Source organism: Pleuronectes platessa, chromosome 21 (assembly GCF_947347685.1).
Source record: "Pleuronectes platessa chromosome 21, fPlePla1.1, whole genome shotgun sequence".
NCBI classification, from domain to species: Eukaryota; Metazoa; Chordata; class Actinopteri; order Pleuronectiformes; family Pleuronectidae; genus Pleuronectes; species Pleuronectes platessa.
The window spans coordinates 17,984,103-18,004,242 of record NC_070646.1 but is presented as its reverse complement, the minus strand read 5'-3'; the positions used below and the strand labels follow the sequence as shown (position 1 = coordinate 18,004,242).

General features: G+C 40.3%; 1 protein-coding gene across 8 annotated transcripts in view; it reads left to right on the top strand.

Moving 5' to 3' along the window:
- Window positions 1-20,140, top strand: part of LOC128426582 (rho GTPase-activating protein 23) — a 61,039-nt gene that overhangs the window by 24,962 nt on the left and 15,937 nt on the right. For 3 of the 8 annotated variants that reach the window (XM_053413525.1, XM_053413527.1, XM_053413520.1), the window contains exons 2-6: window positions 17,250-17,441; window positions 18,616-18,646; window positions 19,330-19,425; window positions 19,786-19,864; window positions 19,960-20,020. In XM_053413525.1, the coding sequence (XP_053269500.1) occupies window positions 17,250-17,441; window positions 18,616-18,646; window positions 19,330-19,425; window positions 19,786-19,864; window positions 19,960-20,020 (459 nt within the window). Of the gene's footprint in view, window positions 1-10,469; window positions 10,924-17,050; window positions 17,180-17,249; window positions 17,442-18,615; window positions 18,647-19,329; window positions 19,426-19,785; window positions 19,865-19,959; window positions 20,021-20,140 lie in introns of those variants that run through there. The other 5 variants (XM_053413526.1, XM_053413524.1, XM_053413523.1 and 2 more) reach the window with 5 other exon arrangements.

Genomic DNA, 20,140 nt, shown 5'->3' with positions numbered 1-20,140 from the left:
GGAGACATCTGGTGCATCAAACTACTGTTGACTTTGTGCGTGTTTATGTGTGAATGGCTGTAAACTTGCCCTCTTTCACTGTCCCAATCCAGAAAGCTCCAGCTGGATCCCCAGCTGGAGGAAGGGGGGGTAGTTTGGTCCCATGTGGGTATCCAGCTGCTGTCCTGCGCTGCCGTGACCAGGTATAGAGCACTGCTCTGTCCCAAAGAGATTTACTGTCTCCTGATGAAAAGGATAGCTTGATTTAAATTGGGGGCCGCAGTAGATGTCCCTTGGCGCGCTCCCAGTTTGTAGAGGCAGGGCACATAAGCTGAGCCATGTACTGGACTGCTGGGGACGGGTCAACAGCAAAACATATTTGAGTCACGTAAATGAATGAGCATGAACTTACATAAAATGAAACAATGCTACTTTGAAAAAATAATAATTCAATTTTATCTGTATTGCACAAAATCACATTTACTTTACACAGTAAGGTTGAGACCACTCAATGACAATAATAATAGTAATGATAATAATAATAATAATAATAATAATAATAATAATAATAATAATAATAATAATAATAATAATACATAAATGTGAAAAATCTATGATTGCTCTGACCATCAATGAGCTCATCGATGCTAGTCAGTTTTAGTATTTTGTAGTATTTTGGCCACACAATCAAATATTATTTTTAAGTCAACATTGACTGTTTGAGAACTTATTATAATTTTTCAAACTGGGTTTAGTGGTAATATCCCTATTGTAAATTATTTTGGCTGCAATAACCGTTCAGGGAAAATATAATATTGTAAAATCCCTAGTGTTTGCTATAATTTCAACTACTTTATCTGACAACCCTTTCATCCTCATCATCACTACCATCTGACATCAGACACCTTGCCAAAAAGGAAGCAGTTCCAGACAGCGTAGTGCGATATATATGCTCATCATTTCTAAGGGTTCGACTCTTAAACAAAATTATTTTTTCAGTGTAAAAATAGGAAAGTACATTGTTAACAAACACTGGGGTAGAAGTTGAGGAATTCAGTGGTTCTGCTGAATTCATTCTGTGTTGAAGGGATGGGCAACATCAAACACAGTAGCTCCATCTGCCTCCCACTTATTTCTTCATTTCTCCGTGTTTGTGAGTGAAACACAGATCCCAAAATAGACTGAGCGCTTGTCTGACTTGCCAGGTCAGTGGAAGGCAGAACAAGTAATGCATCCAAACCACAATCAAAACAAGGGCAGCGAAGTGAGCTCATCGTGTTGTCAGTAAGAATTTGCCCATAACAGCCTCTGTCATACAGCACACAATGGAATGAATGAATGAATGTAACAATGGGGTGGGTGAAGTAACAGAATCTCATCCCTTTATTCCCAAAGTATTGTATATAATGAATCATATCCATGGTTCATAGCTGACACTTGTTTGATCAGAGATTTTCTCCTGGATCTGTCACTGTCTGTTCTCGGACTCCTGTTTGGTGACCTTTGACCTCTACATAGCAGATGCATGTGGGGTGTTGGTCTGTTGTTCAGTGGGTCAAATGTCCAGGGTCTGGATGTTTGACAAATGTATTCTGACTTGCAGACGATGATTGCAACCACTCCTTGTAAAATTCTCTCCACCAGCAGATTGTTGCACAGTAGTTTTCTTTTAGGAAGACACCATCTTTTGTTTTGGGGCAACCATCAGTGGATCAAGTAACACAGGACCAGAGGAAGAAAACTGTTGCCCTATAGTCTTTTAGTTATATGGAGGTTCCCCGGTTTGATCCTCAGCTCCTGATGCAGTTGTCACCAGTGTGTGAAAGGTGAAATAGTCTTGCCCCTTATCAGTAAATTCTGTTTTTCCAGGTTTTGGGGAGCTATGTGATGGCTTATAAATGTCCTCAGATCAATGTTTGATTGAAGTTAATCATTAATTGTTCCTGAGGTTTTTAATTGTAGACTTTACCCACAATTGCCTGTTGTTTTGGGTCAGGGACATAGTACCATGTAGTGTGTCAGACGTGTTAGAACCCTAATACTTCGGAGCCCTTGTTACCAGTGTGTCTGTCAGTGTGCTATCCTCCGCTGTTATATCCTTCCTTTCTGAGAGTGCTGCATTCTTTGAAGCTCAAACGCCCAAACAGTATTGCCCCATTGCCGTTTCAGACGCACAGAGACATTGTCTAACTGGGAACAATGGTTTTATACATCTACCCCAGCTGGTCTCGGGTCAGTGCAGTTGAACACTCTGTGCTGAGGACCAAGTTCAGGTCAGTTTTTAGAGAACAACAATGAGGGATCTTTGGAGGTCTGTGTTTACTTCCCAGCCATGTGTCAATGTCTGTCGCTCATCACCGACTGGCTTCTGTTATCCCGAAGCCCAACAGCCTGCGACGCTTTGAATTTTCACAACTTCAAGGCATTATATTAGTTACGTACATTCAATACATAATGCAGAAACTAAAGGAACATATTCTCATTATTACTGTAATATCAGAAAAGGAAATTCTTTAGGTGCACGAGTGTAGATGAATACATCTTAGTGTGACGATGAGTTATCTGATCCCTATAGACTAATAATAAAAACAAAATCAAACAAATCCATTGTAAAACAGAATCGGCTCCATGTCTAAATACTGTAAGCAAATCCAGTTTTCCAGATTGGTGAACTACTAAAGTGAATTGCAAGAAGCTATTTGAATGTAAAATAACAGTAGACTATAATTAACCATGATCTATAATATTCTAGATGAACAGTATATAGACAGCTGTGGCTCAGGAAGTAGCTGTATTCAAGATACTGAACCCCTAATTGATGGTTGTGCGTGACTGATCTATGATAGAGAAAGTGCTGCACATAGATGCAATGTATGAATGTGTGTCTGAATGGGTAACTGGCAAAAAAAACACAGTGATGCAAAAGTGCTTAGAGTGGTCACAAAGACTAGAAAAGCACCAGATGAATACTTGAATACGACAGACCATATAGTTTTAGATTGAACATATTTTAATATTTCCAAGATAAACCCATGAGCATCCAATAGATATTAGAGTAAAAGTGGTAGAAACGCAGAAAATCTACTTTATTGTTCAGTACTGGAGGATCAGTGGCACCAACAGCCTGTCACCACCTCTCATGTGGTGAGGTTGAACTTCAAGGGCAGCCACTTTCAAAGAAGAGGGACCGCCTGATCGTAATGAACAGCCAAGGATTGTTTATGTGGAACAGTTTTACAAGACGAGTCTGTCTCTGAAACTCCTCTTTGGTCTTCCCACAGAATTCACAAGCCTTTTCAAAACAGTACACCACATGGAAGTGTTGCAGTTTGCAAGTCATCTATTTAAGACGACTTATTTGTATCGGTTGATGGTGATTGGAAGCTATATGAACCAACACGTCTTGTGGGGTGGGAGCCCTTCTTAAGACATTTTCTCAGCCCTTTTTCCAAGGGCATAATTAAGAATATCCTCCAATTCACATTTCTTATATTCCAGAGGGTTTGCATATGTATTGTATTGTACTCTGCCCAAGGTATCCACAGCTCCAGGTCTTCACAGCTCCGCAGTGCAGCGTTCTCATGTACATTATAGACTAAAGGGAGCATATTTGGAAGAGAGATTCAACTTCCTAAGAAAACTTCTTTCCGGTGATCCTCCCGACTTTCTCCGTAGGGTTTGTATGTGCGAACGCAAATGTACGAGTGAGAGCCTTTAGAGTTTCTGTGGACTTTCTCTGTCTGGGCCCGTGTATGAAGTCAGCAGAAAGTCCAGAGGAGAGGATGTGAGAACAAAGCAGGAGATCCGCTGCACAATTCAACGTGAGCAAGTGGGTGTGATGATGACGTTTCTTCCCTAAAAAGAAAAAAAATATCTCCGGATGAAAAAGCGGTACCATACACGTGCATGTGTGAAATGAAACTTCCAAAGAGAGTCCCGACCCAAATCTCTGTACTTCCTCTGGAGGTCATGTCTGAAAATGGCCTCGATGAACGTTGTCAGGAAGGCTTAGTTCTTACTATATAGTACAAAATGTAGACTTAGGTTTGGACATCACCACCAACATATGTGTCAGGAATGGATCTAGCGAAAGTTTTGCAGCTATACTTAGAGAATTTTGAGGGAAGAAGACTTAGTCCTGTAGAATTGAAATACATTGGCCTTGGTTTGAAACTATTAGTGGGTGCAAAACAAAGAGAGGCATACCAAGCAGAATTGGAGAGAAAAGTCAAGTATAAAGTTTTACTGGTGTTGGGTAAATTAGTATATTTATTGAACTGGAATATTAATCTGCTCATTGAATCTAGAGCTGTCCCAATTAGTTAATTAATCCATGACAGAAATTCTGTTAGAAATGTCCAGAATGTCAATCAAAGCAATAAAATCTCAGGAAATCCCTGGATCCCTTACATGCTCTGTTGTCAACTGTGAAGTGGAGCACTTAATGGATATTGGAAATCATATACTGTGTATTTGGGCTGGATGAGCAGTAACTCAGACCAGCCTAGTGACAGCAGCTTCATCTCAAATGAAAAATAATCAAAGAAAAGCCAAATGAATGTGTTTATTTTTAGCTCGGAACCATTTTCACAGTTGACTAAAAATAGGTCAGTCAGTGCGTTTTGCATTTGACCGAGTGCTCATTTACGCCTGTGATCATATTAACGTACTTCTCTCTGTAGCTGTATGTGGTTTATGTTTCTACTCAACATTTAATCTGATAAGATAACATCATGTTCAAGAGCACTTTAACAGGACAAGATGTTTACACAGATGGCCTCTTCTTCCACTTCTGTCTCTGCAGCAATAGTAGTAACAGGAATATTGTTAGATCTTTACTCTGATACCTTTTATGTGTGATGTTTTTGTTATCCAGGAGTTAACTCTCTAAAATTTTGATTAACATGCTTGGGACCTACAAATATCTAAACCTGACAGAATAAGCCTGTGTGCACTACTGTATGATTTGCATAAGGGGTTTAAATGTAGCTTTCGTGTGTGAGAAAAGGCTTCAAGCCCAAAGCAGTGACCATTAAAAACTACACTGGCACTCAGAAGAGCGCATACTTCTGGACCATCAGTCCCCTTAATTTCAATCAAGTTCCAAATTGCACACATTCTTAGATAAGAGGCGTCTAAATATGCCAGTTTTTTTTTTTCAAGATCCAATGGAGTATTCCCAAGGAAAATGTAAAAAACAACACAGTTGATTGAATCCTCTCCAAAAGTTCACGGGTACTTCTTTGGCCCGTACCACAACCTTTATTTCAATAAAATCCCGGTGGCAGTTTTTGCGTTATCTAAACAAACACCAATGGAAATATAACCTCCCTAATTACTCTGTGTAAAGTCTGATTTATTTGAGTTGGGGTGCACTGATTCACTGGGTGACAGGAACCATTGTGACTGCAGTTTATTCATGCTCTGTGTGATGCACTGCTGCCCACGTGTGGCTGTGAAGGGGAATCAGTGCAACTCATTCACGTCTAGCTGCTCTCTCTCTCTCTGTGTGAGTGAGTGAGTGAGTGAGTGAGTGAGTGAGTGAGTGTGTCTGTGTGTGTGTGTGTGTGTGTGTGTGTGTGTGTGTGTGTGTGTGTGTGTGCGTGTGTGTGTGTGTGTGTTTGTGTGTGTGTGTGTGTGTGTGTATGTGTGTGTATGTTTCTGTGTGTGAAGGAAATAGTCATCTCTCAAGGAAAAGACTGTGGATGAATGAATGTCACTATGATAGATAGTTATTCATCATATTCTGTTGTTGAGGAACAAAACTTGTCATGACATTACAACGTTGTGTTGTAAAAGATGACACTGTGGGGATAGATTAATTCCTGGGAAAAAAAGAGAAATCTTTACTCTTTAAACAACTTAATTGGCCTTTACCATATTTTTCCACTTGATTATCTTCATAATCATGCAGAGTAGGAGGCTGCACCCTGCAAAAGTCTGGACATGAAAGACTCTTTTGATGGGAAAATTCTGCATCGTACCTGAAAATACTACGGACCAGAACTTTATTTTGTATATAAAAAAAAGAGAAGATTGCAGTAACAAACCGTGCATCAAAGATTAGAAAGAAACAGGATGTTCCTTCTTTCTTTTTTTGTATTTCCATTTCTCGAAACGATTGTCTCTTCTCGGTTTTTGTGTTGTGCTGACATTCATTTGTAGAAAAAATACAATTAAAGCTAAAGAAGACACTTTAATTTGAAAGCTGGAAGCATTTGAACTACTTTGATGAGAAACATGGTCAAATATTCCCAGTTTGATGAAACGTTGTTTGGTTTCCTCCGCTTTCTCAGGAGAGGAAACAGGATGCAGCTTCAGGTTTAGGGGAAGTAACAGCACGGTTCGTGTTTCCACTCTGTCTTCACACTGTTGTCAGTAAATTTAGAAATTATTCATTAAATCGTTTGAGTCGTGAACCTCATAAACTGTAGTTATTCTGTTGTTTGACTCCAGTCAGTGAGGATATATGGTCAGAGTGCATTTGTGTGTTGCAGTACGTATCAAATCACTATTCCACATACAGTAAGTTTGAGAGACTTGAGTTACTCTTTTGCTTTTGTCATCAGGTCCAGTCTTTTCTTTGTCCTTCCATCCACCATCCTCCCTCTTTCTCCATCAAACTGTATCTAGTTTTTGTGTAATTTTATGTAGCAAAGTAAAATACTGATGGAAAGAGGAAGTACACAAAATAAAACAACATTCCTAAAGTGAGTAGATGTAACTGGACTCGGCACAAATAGACACAGTCCATGTCGTGCAGCCTCAAGACATCACACAAAAAATACATTTGTAATTTGACTGATATTTTCACATTTATAAAACATACAATCACTTAATGCCACTCTCCTTCTGTTTTTAAATGTTTACTTTCACCTTTCATGGTTTAGAAGTAACTTTCAACCGTTTTTCTCTCCTCTGTGCTTCAGCAACTAGATTTCGTCTTGTCTCTTTTTCCTACAGGAGTTATTTCGTTCTCGCTTGCTGTCTCGTTGAGTCTTCCCTCCCACTATCTCCTCCTCCCTCTTTCTGTCTGTGTCTTCTCCTTTTAGACTGAGATTCTGGCTGACAGCTCTTTATTTACCTTACTCAGTCCCTACTTTGTTCTTCCCACTCGTGCTCTGGTTCTCTCCCTTACTCCCTTGCATTCTCCCTCAACTTAACTTTTCACTTGACCCTCAGTGCGGTGAAATTTTTTTACAGTTTACAACTTGTGTAACAGAAGAAGGCGACTTTCACATAGAAAAAGATTGAGACACACCCACTTCACAAGTGGGTTTAGTTATATATATTTTTTATACCTTGATAATGCTGTGTGGGACTACATTTTCTGAAAATGTAGTCATGTAACAGATGTTGTAGGTGTATGTGATGTTGCCTCATGAAGTTTTAAGAATAAGACTTGAACAGTTCCCCCTTTAAGTAGGATTGCGATCTTGTGATTTGAATGCCTTTATTACCTATACTTACTTTCTATTAGGAAAGAGATGAAACCCGAACCTCCATGTTCATTCAACTGAATGACAATAAACATAAACCTACCCAACAGTCAAATTTCAAGTTTATTCCATTTGATTAGATAGTGACGGTCACTTCTGTCTCCTTCTCTTGTTCATGGAAAATGTCTGTTTTTATCAGACCCCCACCCACAACATCTCACACAAGCCAAGGACATTCTCAGCCCAGTGTGTTTATCAGACGGCACAGCTCAAATTATTAATGTCAAAACAACCAGTGTGACCATGTTGAATACAACAGAGCTGTTAATGGTCTTGCTCCCCTTCTCTCCTTTGAACCCAACTGGTTGAGGCAGCTTCTGCACCCCCCTCAACCTTGAGTCTGATTCCGTATGATGTTTTTTCTCTCCACGGTCAGTGGGGGAACCATTGTGCTTCTCTATAATATTGTACGGTCTCGACATTATTATGAAAGGTGCCTTGAGAAAATGCTGTGATTCAGTACTAGATACATTGAAGTAAATAACATAACATGTTGTACAAGTTACATTGGGGGTGAGATGCAGATCTTTGAAAAAGAAGAAACCAACATTTTCAATGATGTACTGTAATTTGTCTTCGGCACTGTTAAAACTTGATGGGAGCTATTCTTATGTATCATTCATTGTTTAATTTAATACAAATCTTAAATCTTAAATCTATTGAACCAAACTTCACCAAATTCAAAACGGCACTTACTTGGGTCCTTAACAATACACATGGTTAAGCTTAAAGCCCAACAAATAAATGGTTGTGAAGATTGCACATACAGACATACAGAGATTTGCTGGAAATAGCAGATGTGTGTCAGCTCCTAAACAGTTTTATCTCACCATGGTTTGATGACTGTAATCCTGTTTCATGCTGGTTTATTTGCTAGCGAGCGTGCTAACTCATATCTGCTTTACAGCCGCATCATTGCACGACCGTAGCCTCTCTCACACGGCCTATTTAGGTTGGGAATGTTGAGCCTTTACTCCCTCTTACTGTTACTCTTACTCTACAGCAGAGCCAAAATGGCGTCTTTCTCTTCTTATTGGCAATATATCGGGATCTCTGTGTAAAAGCCTTGTTCATCTTTTCACAGTGCATGTGTGATTCATGATGTCATTAAACCGCCGCAGGTTAGACTATGGCATAGATGTGTAGAATCAGGGCAGCTCACAGTTGACTCACACAACCAGGGAAGCATATTTTTGTGAATTTGGAAGCTGTGCCCTTAGTTCCCTCTGGCAGGACTTCCACTAATGTTTTGCTTGAGCTCGGTAACAAGTCATGGCGTCCAAAAATTTCTCTAGGCCAAGTCTGATTATTTGCTGTATATCCTCCCTAGCAGAGCTGATGGAGAGATAGATCAGATTAGTGGACTTAATCAAATGTGTCTTTTGTGCTCTGGTATTAGCTGCTTTCACATCACATGGCGCACGCGTCCTCACAGGGATCATGTGGTCGGTTGCCCTCACACTTGAGGCATAAAGAATCAGGGCAGAACAGATGCAGATTCTCCTCTGACTCACACATAACATTATGTTATTTTTGTTCTGGCTTGACTCCTCACAGTCAAGAAAGCAGTTGTAAGTGCACACATTGGTCACTGTTTTTCACAAACCAGCAAGGAATCACGGACAAAATTGTAAGAAAGATTTTCACGGTAGCTTGTTTGGTTTTAAGGTTTCAATTTTTTGTTCACTTGCGATGTAGGGAAAGGAAAGGTGAAAAATATAAGTCAGACCATTCTAAAAGAGAAAAGGGGTCAAGAGAGAAGAGAGAAGGAACGTGAACGTGAACTCCACAGGAGGACGGGAGATGAGAGCTGCAGAGGCTGCTGGATGATGTTTGCATGAACGTCAGCCTCGGTTAGTGTCTCTGAATCCCACTTCACTCTCTCTTTCTATTGCTGTCTGTTGCTGTAGCTGCTCTCAGGTGTCAATGAAAAGAGGAATGAGGGGCTGACAGCACTGTTAGAGCTGTTGTGGAGGCTAGAGGAGGAGGGACACACACATACAAACACACACGCACACTGACATTAAGATTGTTGAATGTTTGTAGTGTATATCATTTTATTTTTTAATCTCTCGGACACTCTTATTTCCTTTTTGAAATTGTCACCTTCTATTGTAAATCCAGACATTCACATGGACGTACACACGCTGTATAATTACAGACACAACCACATTACACAACAGTAGCTTCAGTAAAAACATGGGTTTGGTTTCATGAGATATCAGTGTTCTGTAGCCTGCAGCTTAATATTTTGGGAGGATAATGAAGACTATTGTTGGTGTGACCTCCTCTCGTTTGTCGTTGTGCAACACCAATCACTGGAAAACAGAGGGAAACTGATACTCAAACCATCAGCACCACTCTATCGGTGAATTGGACTGAGACCAGCTGAACAGGTAGTGAATGATTTCCATATAAATGGGTAAGGTGTGTTGAACGAAATCTATCAGAACTAATGTTGATTTAATGAAATAGAAAGCCATGTAAGTAAAAGCATAAACCAATGAACCACATCAAATGACTCTGAGCCCTTTTCCATGTCTGATGAACGACAGTCATCACAATGTTGAGCTCAGCAACATCTTTAAAGATAGATCATTTTCACAAAACTGTCATGGCCCATTGCAGCCAACGCATGATTGTGTTGGTCTATCAAGCAGTTAATCAATTAGTCATTCAACAACACATAGTTAAAAGTGCATCAGCATCAGCCACCAGGTTGTGAGTCTAAATGGAAGAGATGGCCAGACCCAACACAGGGAGAGAGAGAGAAGCATCGCTCTGTACCACTGGGCTGAACTATGGAGCTGAAGGAGAAGAGGAGTGTGAGTAAGAGAGAGAGAGAAAACGAGAGAGAAAGAGAGATTGAGAGAGAGAGAGAGCGAGAGAGAGAGAGAGAGAGAGAGAGAGAGTGCTGCGATGTCAGCATATAGACCCCAGGGAGAGAGACACTGAAAATAGAGAGAGATGCGTGGCAGCGTTGAGAGGAGCAAAGATAGCCAGCTACAGCCAGTGCTGCACTCTTGGTCCAGTATGGAGGGGGGACACACTGGATCTCTGAGCAGCAGCATGGGATTGTTTCCAGTTCTAAAATCTGGTCCGACTACAACCTGCCGTCTCAGCTCAACTGGTCCGGGGACGGAATTCAACTGGTCTGGGATGGATTTGTTTCCGCAATCAAGAGACAAGCTCAAACTTTAAACTAATATCGCAGGGCAGCATCAACGGCGACTTCAAATTAGTGTGTCTATTCTGACATGGGAATAATTCTGTGTCGAAAGCTCTGAAGGAAACTAGTGGAAATTAAAGACAGTTGACAGTTAATGCTTCAACTGTAGTTTCCATGGGACCAATACTCTTTCTAAAGCCTTTTCACATTCAAAATACAACGATGACATCGAAGCTGAAGAACTCATCTACATCTGTGATCGGGACTGAATGAAAGGTGAGAAAAGACAAGAAGAAGATTTTTTGAAAAACTGTTTTGATCACAAACAAATTGCCTTAAATTTCAAAGAAAAGGACCAAGTCAAACCAAGATTTGTAAAAAAGGAAAGAAAAGAAAAGAGGATTAGCTTGCAACAATGTGGTAGAAAATGGACAAACAAATGACTGATGAAGTCCAATCCAGTCAGTAATTGGATGGTTTCTTGGCTTTAGATGGAATCGTCATTGCTTGGCCAATGGTCTTTGAGACCAGGAAACGCGATCCCCTTGTTTGCCCAGAGGAGGAAGTAAAGCAACGATAAAGCTCTTGCTAAATCCAACTCAAGGATTACAAATCCACTGAAGACTTGATGTCCTACATAAACATTGCTGATTATGACACTGTGTGAAAGTGCTTTCCATCGACCTACCCTCCATTGACTTACCCCACTGGCTATGATGCCTCAAGCAGACACTTTGCAAAGGTGACCGGATATCTCAATGTAGGGATCTGAAGCCTTGTGACCCCTGGTGTGTGTTGGTGCGAGTTCCTTGCACAAACGGTATACATGAATATTAATGTGGAGGGGCTATGCTGAGGTTGTCGGGTGTCGCACCAGCTCCGTCAGGCCACGAGTGGCGATTTCAATGTTCTGTCGGAGTAGACTGTAGTGATGTTGAACCTCGCTGTATCTGGTTGGCAGTGCTAAGGGGAGTTTCACCTCAAGCCTCACCAAGGCGGATACCCATCGCATCGCCAAGAAGACGGGGCTTCCGGAGAGCCATACAGCGCCATCGATCGTCCTGGGTACGAGGGCAGACAGTAAATATGGGTCGTCAATACTGTATTTCTTTCCTGCCAAATGATTGCATGTTTCGAGGGTCTATCGCAAGAAATCCAAGCCCTCCTTTAGATCATCATCAGGACACAAACTATTGAGTTTAAATCCAGACAAATTACATTCTTTTGCAATGACATGCAAAGGGGAGATATTATCAATGATTTAAAAGTTATTACGATGTGCGTTCTTGCTCTGTTTTTGTTAGCAATGGCATCCAAACCCACAAAGACCACATTTAGGATATGATACATCAGATGTTTGTATATTATCAGTGTTCCAAAGTGTTGATTGTTCTAAATAACCAAACCATTAACTTAAAAGGGGATGATTTATTAAATACAGCTTTTAATGCATTACTGAGGGTCTTATATAGGCCTCACACTAGACAATGGTCTTGTCTTTTGACAGCCACTATGTCAAGCAAGACAACCACAGTCGTAAATTCTAGGGTTTGAAAGTAGTGTACATGCCGGGGACCAACCTTGCACCGGTGGAACTGTGTTTGTCCACATGCAGCAACCTTGTTTGTAGAATTTTATCAAATAGATAAAGAGAAGGCAAACAACTGTGACAGTTTTAAAGATTTGAATTTCTTGTTAATAATTAGATTAGTTGTTCCCAAAAAGTGGAAACTTGTGGTTTACTTTTAATCAGCAGGACAGTGTAGCCTTCCACAAACAGGTTACTCTACAATTTAAGCCTTCAAGCATTATTTCGACGTGTCCTCTACATGTAACAAAGCTTTATCATCACCAAAGTTATTAAATTATCATTTCGGAGCTGACAGAACACCACAGCAAGCTGAATATTGTAAGTATTGTGGCCATAACATTTGTATTGCTAATGTCTTAGCATGATTAACCATTTTAAAAATCCAGCACACACTGAACAAAGGTAGACTTCTTTTGCTTAGTTTTTTGTTAAGCTGAAAAGTTTAGCTTTTGTTATTTAGCCACTAGTTGCTAACACAGCAAAGCAGGTCATTTCAGTGGGTTTCTGTGTGAACAGATGTCTACTGCAGCTGCAGACAAGCTTTACGAGAACAAACAGTCAATACTCTGGGCAAGATGTAAACAATGAGCTGAAAAACTCTGCAGAGAAATGCAGAGTTGGTGATTGTTCTCTGTCTTAGTCACTATGATTGACTCCACCCTTCTTATCTGACCCAATGTTGATAACAAATATATTGATGAGTGCAGCTTTAATGGACCTATGTGGGCTGTGGTAACCTCCCAGTGCCTCCAACCAGACTGACAATTTAAATCGAGTCTTGATTTGAAAATTGTTCCTGAAGCAAGTGCGTTTGCTCCCTATACAAGTGTATAATGTGGAATGGTGGAGTGAAGAACCAGATACAAAAGTGTTATTTTTCTTCAGTTACATCTGTGGTGTTTACAGAGTGGTATCAGCTCTATACTGGACACACTTTGATTGTTGCCTTCGGTCCATCCTGGTATATGATGCATCTTTAAAAACAGCAATGGCTGTCAGCATTGGCACACTCCTCATCTCGTATCTGATCTGATGACTGTGGACAGGTGTATTTCCTCTGGGACGTTTCTTCCGCTATCTTGCTTTAACCTTTCCTGTCTTTTCTGATCATTGCAAGGGAGTGACGCTAAAATCCCCTGTCCTTGTCCTTTTCCGCCATGTGGGTGTCCCGGTTTTATCACAGGGAGTGAAGGTTAAGGTCCGTGCTGTGTGAACTCCATCCTGTGTCAGGATAGAGACTGATTCAGCACATGGCGTTTGATTCATTTGTGTGTGTGTGTGTGTGTGCGTGCGTGCGTGCGTGCGTGCGTGCGTGCGTGCGTGCGTGCGTGCGTGCGTGCGTGCGTGCGTGTGTGCCTCCTTTTGATGTTATGTAATGTTGCACTGAGGGGGCTGTTGACTAGCAGAGGGGACAAGAGATGAGGCTGATGCCCTCACTACGCACAGAGATTCATGTAGCCTTATATAATCTCTTGTGTGTACAGTATGTCTGTGTGTGTGTGTGTGTGTGTGTGTGTATGTGTGTATGCGTGGTTGTGCTTTTACATCATCTTTTCAAAAATATGCATCAATGATCACACCACCCCATCACTCACTGCTTATAGCATGTTTGTTTGCTGGTAGAAGCAGTGTTTTAGATATCCTGTGTCGAGTATACACTCTGTGTGAATCAGACAAAGTACCTGTCACTTTGTGTTATCTGTGTCTGTATATGCAGGCTGGATGTGTGTCTTTTTGCATCGTGTCACTCTTCCTCTCTCGGTGCAGCTCACTCTCCTGTGGTCTGAATTTCAGACAAGAACAATAACTAAATCATTAAATACCCAATGACGAGTGGTTGACATTCAAATCCTAAATCCAAGTGAGCGAAGAGAAATGATTAGTGCAGCAGATAGAACGACGAGTAAACTGGCTGAGCTGCAGGCCCATGTACATGAAGAGCTCTGTTTGAGACAGCACAACGAGCCCTTGTTGTTGGGTTTGGGTTGCACAACCAGGCTGAGCATGGCAACAACTATATAAACGTATATGCTTATAAAAAGATAGAGTTGCTCAGATACTAATATATATTATTAATTCCATCTTGCCCAAGTAAGTCTTAATAAAGCTGCCCTTCGACAGGAGGTGGATATTTCACCACACAAAAGATGCCAAGTAAATTAATTTGGTGTATGAATATATTCTAATACCAAGCAGGTGTCTGTAACAATATTACAGTCTCAGATAAATATATCTTTTGAATACATTCTTATCAAATGAGGACTGGGGATTTTGTGATTGTGGATTGTGTCCATTGAAATTATTAAAATAATGTTAAATAGGTTTTCTTTTAACATGTGAAAAGAAAAGTTTATTAATGGCCCCTGTAGATTCAGACCCTACCAGGTAGATAAAAACACTTATTTTCATCTATGGTGAATCGATCGACTTAAAAAGCAAAACATTTTAAAATAACATTCAAATTGCTAAATTTATTATATATAATGAAAAGAATAGAAATAACGAAATAAGAAAGAAATTAATTAAAAAAAATCCTTAGAGGGAATATATTTCAATGTGAGTGCAATTAGGAATTAAATATAGTGCATTAAAAAATATATAATACTCAAATGTGTGCTAGAATAAAATAGTAGGTCTTGAGTATTCTTTAAAAATACATCTCTATCACCCAGACCTAAAATCTATTGCAAATATCATTAATCCAGCTTTTAATGTCATAATTTCCAGACAAACTTCTTATTAACTTGGTTAAGTGTGTGTGTGTTGTACAATGTGGAAACAACACATTGACAGTCAGGTCAATCAAGTGGTTGAAGCTCTTAGTTTATTTATACAAGTATACAAAGCAAGATGTTCATGCAAAGAATTACAGGTAGAAAAAAGTCACGCTGCTGTATTAAACACACTCTGGCATGTTGACATTTCACACATTTCACTTTGTGGGTGAGTGGGTAAGTGTGTGTGAGTGTGTGAGTGAAAGAGAGATGGGGAGGGAGAGGTAAACATGCACAAAATCTCACATCGGTGTACATTCCCTCATTTGTGTGGAATGTCACCTGCAAGGATGTCGGATGATGAGGGATTCAACACAACGACTTATCCCCAGCTACCACACACACACACACACACACACATAACAAACAAACACACACACACAAATAAATGTCAGTGGGCAGGAATCCTTTGAGGTTATTTTATTGTGTTGAAGCCTGATGGTGAAAATAATAAACGTTACGTAATGACAATGTGATTGTGGAGTAAAAGCCCTAAAAGTATTTGAATGACCACAAACTGAGTCATTTCACTGCTGCTAAATGGCCTGATCAGAAAGTGAGCCAGCAGCACAACCTAACTCTGCCTGTCAGTGATTTGACCAGAGTTATTGTTATTTGTTTAAACATACAACAGAAAGAAAGGAATCTGAACTGCTTAGCTTCCCTCTGTGGAAAATGTGTGTCTCCTCCCGGCTCTCCCTGGGACTATTCTTAGAGGCGAAGGTTTCCCCAAAGCTCCACCATCCACTTCCTGTCTCAAGAAACACTCTTCCTGTTGTTTTTGTAACTGGCTCGGGTCGGGGTTTGAGGCTTTTTATCCGTGTCAGTGTGTAGTCGATGTTTTTCACCCTGTTCATTCTTTGATCACACTCCAGCAGTGAGATGTCAGTCAAACATAATCTCTATGATCCATCCTCCGTAGTGTCCACTGTGTTTTGTCCAGTCTGGTTTTAAACTGCCTCCCATATTTGGTGCTCCACTAATCAATATGTGTTTAAAATGACTGCTTTGCTCACTGCTTTGAATGATATTTACAGTTTGTTAATGTGACACTTGAAACAGACGAATCGACACAGTATGGAATATTTAAATCAGAAAGTTTGCGAAAATATGTTTCTCTCGTGTCTCTCACCTCATTGTCAGCCATCAGGTGGTGATTGAGTTACTTTGGCTTCAAATATACAATTGGACAAACAATCAATGTGAACGACCTAAAATGACAGAAACCATTTATGTGAACAATTTATTTGATGTGTACTTTGAATCTTTTGTTCGGTTCTTGTCCCATCCAATAACATGGAGTATATTGTAGCTACAGTATATTACCTCCACCAGGTAGCCACATCTAAACGATTTGGTTTCCTTGGAGTTGTCATGTCATCCTTCCCCATATGCAGTTTATGGTATAAACATATGAGCTAAACAAAAACACTTTTAAATGAATGAAAAACCTCCAACAACCTAAACAGGTGAACAAAATGGAAACATTTCATATTTTTCAGACTTCAGAATGAAATAAATCCCAGTTCAGCCTCAGTCCTCAGCATAGTAGACTGAGTATCCACTTGGTTTTTATCCAGGCACATGAACATCTTCCCATGTTTTGGGGTTAGTCTGCTGACACACTGTTGACCGTGAAAGCAATGACGGAGAATACGCTCTGATGGTACTGATGCAGCAGGAATGCAGAGATAACTGTTAAAATTTTAATTAAGAACATCTCTAATAAGGTCCAACTTTGTGTGGGTTAGCAGTGTTGGCCACTGTGCCGACTCTCACTCTCTGTGAAGCCCTCTTTGTCTATTGTTCATTGAATTTTCCAGATATGTGTTTATGAGCCCTAATAAGTTCCTGTTGTTCCATGACTGGTATTTATAGATTATGTATTTTTAACTCTGCCATTGTTGGCTGAAGGTAATAAATGTGATTAAAAGTGATTATAGAGCTTCCTCTTTGGAGAGAGGAAGTCTCTGAGAAATTCCTGGCATTGGTGAAATTCTGCCCAGGTCAGATCTGGACAGAGACCCCAGTGAATGGACCACATACACCCACTTCCACCCACCCACTTCCCTTAAATGTGTTCAGCCTTGGATGAATAAACAATCACACACAAGTTCAATGGGGAAACCAGAACATGATACTGGAGACATTCCTTAAGATTCATATGGTAACGTTCTGTTTCATTTCAAAGAGGAAAGGTAATGAAAAGTGTATTAAACATTATCTCTCCTCAACAGGCTAAAGGGCGGAGAGATGGTATGGTGTCTTCCAACGAGAACAGGCGCCGGCCGCTGTCATCGGGTGAGGTGGAGGGCGTGTCGTGGCAGGGCCCACAGACCATTTTCCTGCAGAAGAACTCACAGGGATTCGGCTTCACTCTGCGCCACTTCATCGTCTACCCACCAGAGTCGTCCCTCCACAGCCTCAAGGTCAGTCGCTTTGGCCTGAGCCTTATATATCTCACAAAATCTCACTCACCTCTGCCATTTACTACTCAGTTAATATTATAACAGTATAAGATGATTACTCTATTATACCATTGATAATCTGCACCCACGGGTTGGATCACACCCACCTTTGAACTTGATTTTTCATTTTTGATCTCAAGCCTGTTTCGTGACTGTATGTTGCATAGCTGTTTCACTAAAGTGACACAAACTGACACACACAGACTTACGGACAGAGAACTGTCAACCACCTCCAGGGCTGTTCCAACTAATTATGTTCCAACTATAAGTGTCTCCAGCAGCACATTTTACCAAGAAGTCACATGCGGCTAAAAATAAAAGTCAACATTCGCTTCTCAGCTGCAGTGTGAAGCTTCGATGGGACCAGACTTGATCTGTATTTCTGATCATAACAGTGAACACAGAGGTCGACTGATTCCTAGTAAAATAGTCTGGAAATGGAAGATGAAGAAACTTCCCTTTTAGTCTGTCAGTTTGCAAACTATGAAGAGAGTGAATAGAAAGTTAAGATTTGATTGTAAATTTAACGTGAAACTTGACCAGTTCCTCACAACATCTGGAGGCTGATAGATGGGTTTTACCCAAACAAGGCTTGAATAGACACAGTCATGTTCCTTGTAGGGAGGAATGGTGGAAAAGTGGGTAACACTGTTGCCTCACTCTGTGCTGGTTTTCTCCAGTTCCCTACCACAATGCAAAGACATGCAGCTCAGGTTGTTTCCTTTTATTTTATTCTGTATATATGTGATATAAATGCCTATAAAATGAGTATGTCAAAAAGTTAAGCTGAAGAACCAAAGTGTATACATATCATATGGGTATAAGAGTAAGTGCATTTAACCTGTTAGTTGTCACACACTTATGACTGATGTAGCACTATAGTACTGTAGAAATGTACTACTGTAGTGATGTTGGACTGTAGTACTGTAGTACTCGTCTTGAGGAAGTACTGTAGGAATGTAATTAGGTAGGACTATAGTAGTGAATTATTGTAGGACTACTGTAGGACTACTGTAGTAGTGTACTGTACTCTGTAAGGCTGTAGAACTGCAGTTCTGTAGTAGTGTAGTACTCTGTCAGTGACCGCCCCCCTGTGGTCCTTGTCTTAAACATATTCACTGTGTTTCTCCAACAGGATGAAGAAAATGGAAATCCCTCTGGACCAGGTGAGTGTCTCATGTTTCTATTGACTTAATTAGCTACACGTTCAGGATTTGTGTTGTGCATGTTATTTACACTGTCAGTATCAGGTTTCAGATAGCCCCCGTTTTGTAGTTTTGATTGAGATTTCAGCAGTTTAAGTCCAGTAGGGACCTTAAAGGGCACAAAGCTCAGGGCTTAACTCCCCTGTGTAAAATAATTTAAGATTGGTATCTGAACTGTATTTATAAAGAGATTTTTTTGTCTCATGGAACAGTTAAAGCTCTTTGCAGTAGAAATTACATTCGCTCATTCACACACACATTCATACAGCGTAGTATATGCTGCACAATAACAACAAATAAGTGTAAACTTCTGTTTACCTGAACCAAATTTCTGAACAGTGTTTGATTACCAGTGTAGAAAGAACAACAGGAAGATGCAATTCAATAATTCATTATTTAGTCTAAGATTAATATTTAGTATTAGAAACACTGACTTTACACTATGCAAAGTTGAGTAATACTGGAAGAATGGGGGAACTTTACATTCCTTTGGGAAAGAAAATAATCTGTTGTATCTATTGTGTTCGGCTTCTAAAGCACAAATTCTGAGAATGTGTAAGTAGGAGTAGATTTTGTTCTGACATTCACAGTCTAGGAAAGGTTCTCTGAATTTGGATTCTGAATGTGTGTGTGCTGTGTGTAAGCAGGCCGCCGGTGGTCTCGTTTGGAGCCAATGGACACCATCTTTGTGAAGAGTGTCAAAGAAAATGGCCCTGCTCAACAAGCTGGACTGTGTACAGGTAAAATGACGCACACAAACACACGCACGCACACACGCACACACACACACACACACACACACACACACACACACACACACACACACACACACACACACACACACACACACACACACACACACACACACATTGGGTTAGAAATATTTTGAAAGAAGTATTTGTGTGTGTATAAAAACATAATTGACTCTACATTTGCATTACCAGGTAATATTTTCCTGAAAAAACACTCAAGGAAAATACACAGCATTATGCGAGCTAAAGGAATAGGCTGCATAATTATAATTAGGTCAATTCATTGAATGCCGAAGGAAGTGTCCTTTCATGCATAACATCTGGCTGTATTGCGTGTGTGTACTCCAGGGGACAGGCTGGTGAAGGTAAATGGGGAAAGCATTCTTGGGAGAACCTACTCTCAGGTGATCGCGCTCATCCAGAACAGGTGGGACACTGCTGTTTCTAAATCCCACTGTAAGGTCATATCTGACCTCTTGTTTCGATGCTGACGTCTATTGATGTTTTGTTTTTTTTTTGCAGTGAAAACATTCTGGAGCTCTGTATTATGCCAAAAGATGAGGATGTGTTGCAGTTGGTAAGTGTGAGTATGATCTTTCTTCTGTTTTCTCTTCTTTCCTTCATTTCTCCTTTTTACTATGTAAAACAGTCAGCCAGGCGTTTTATTAAGATAAGAAAGTACATATTAAAAAGATGCACTCCA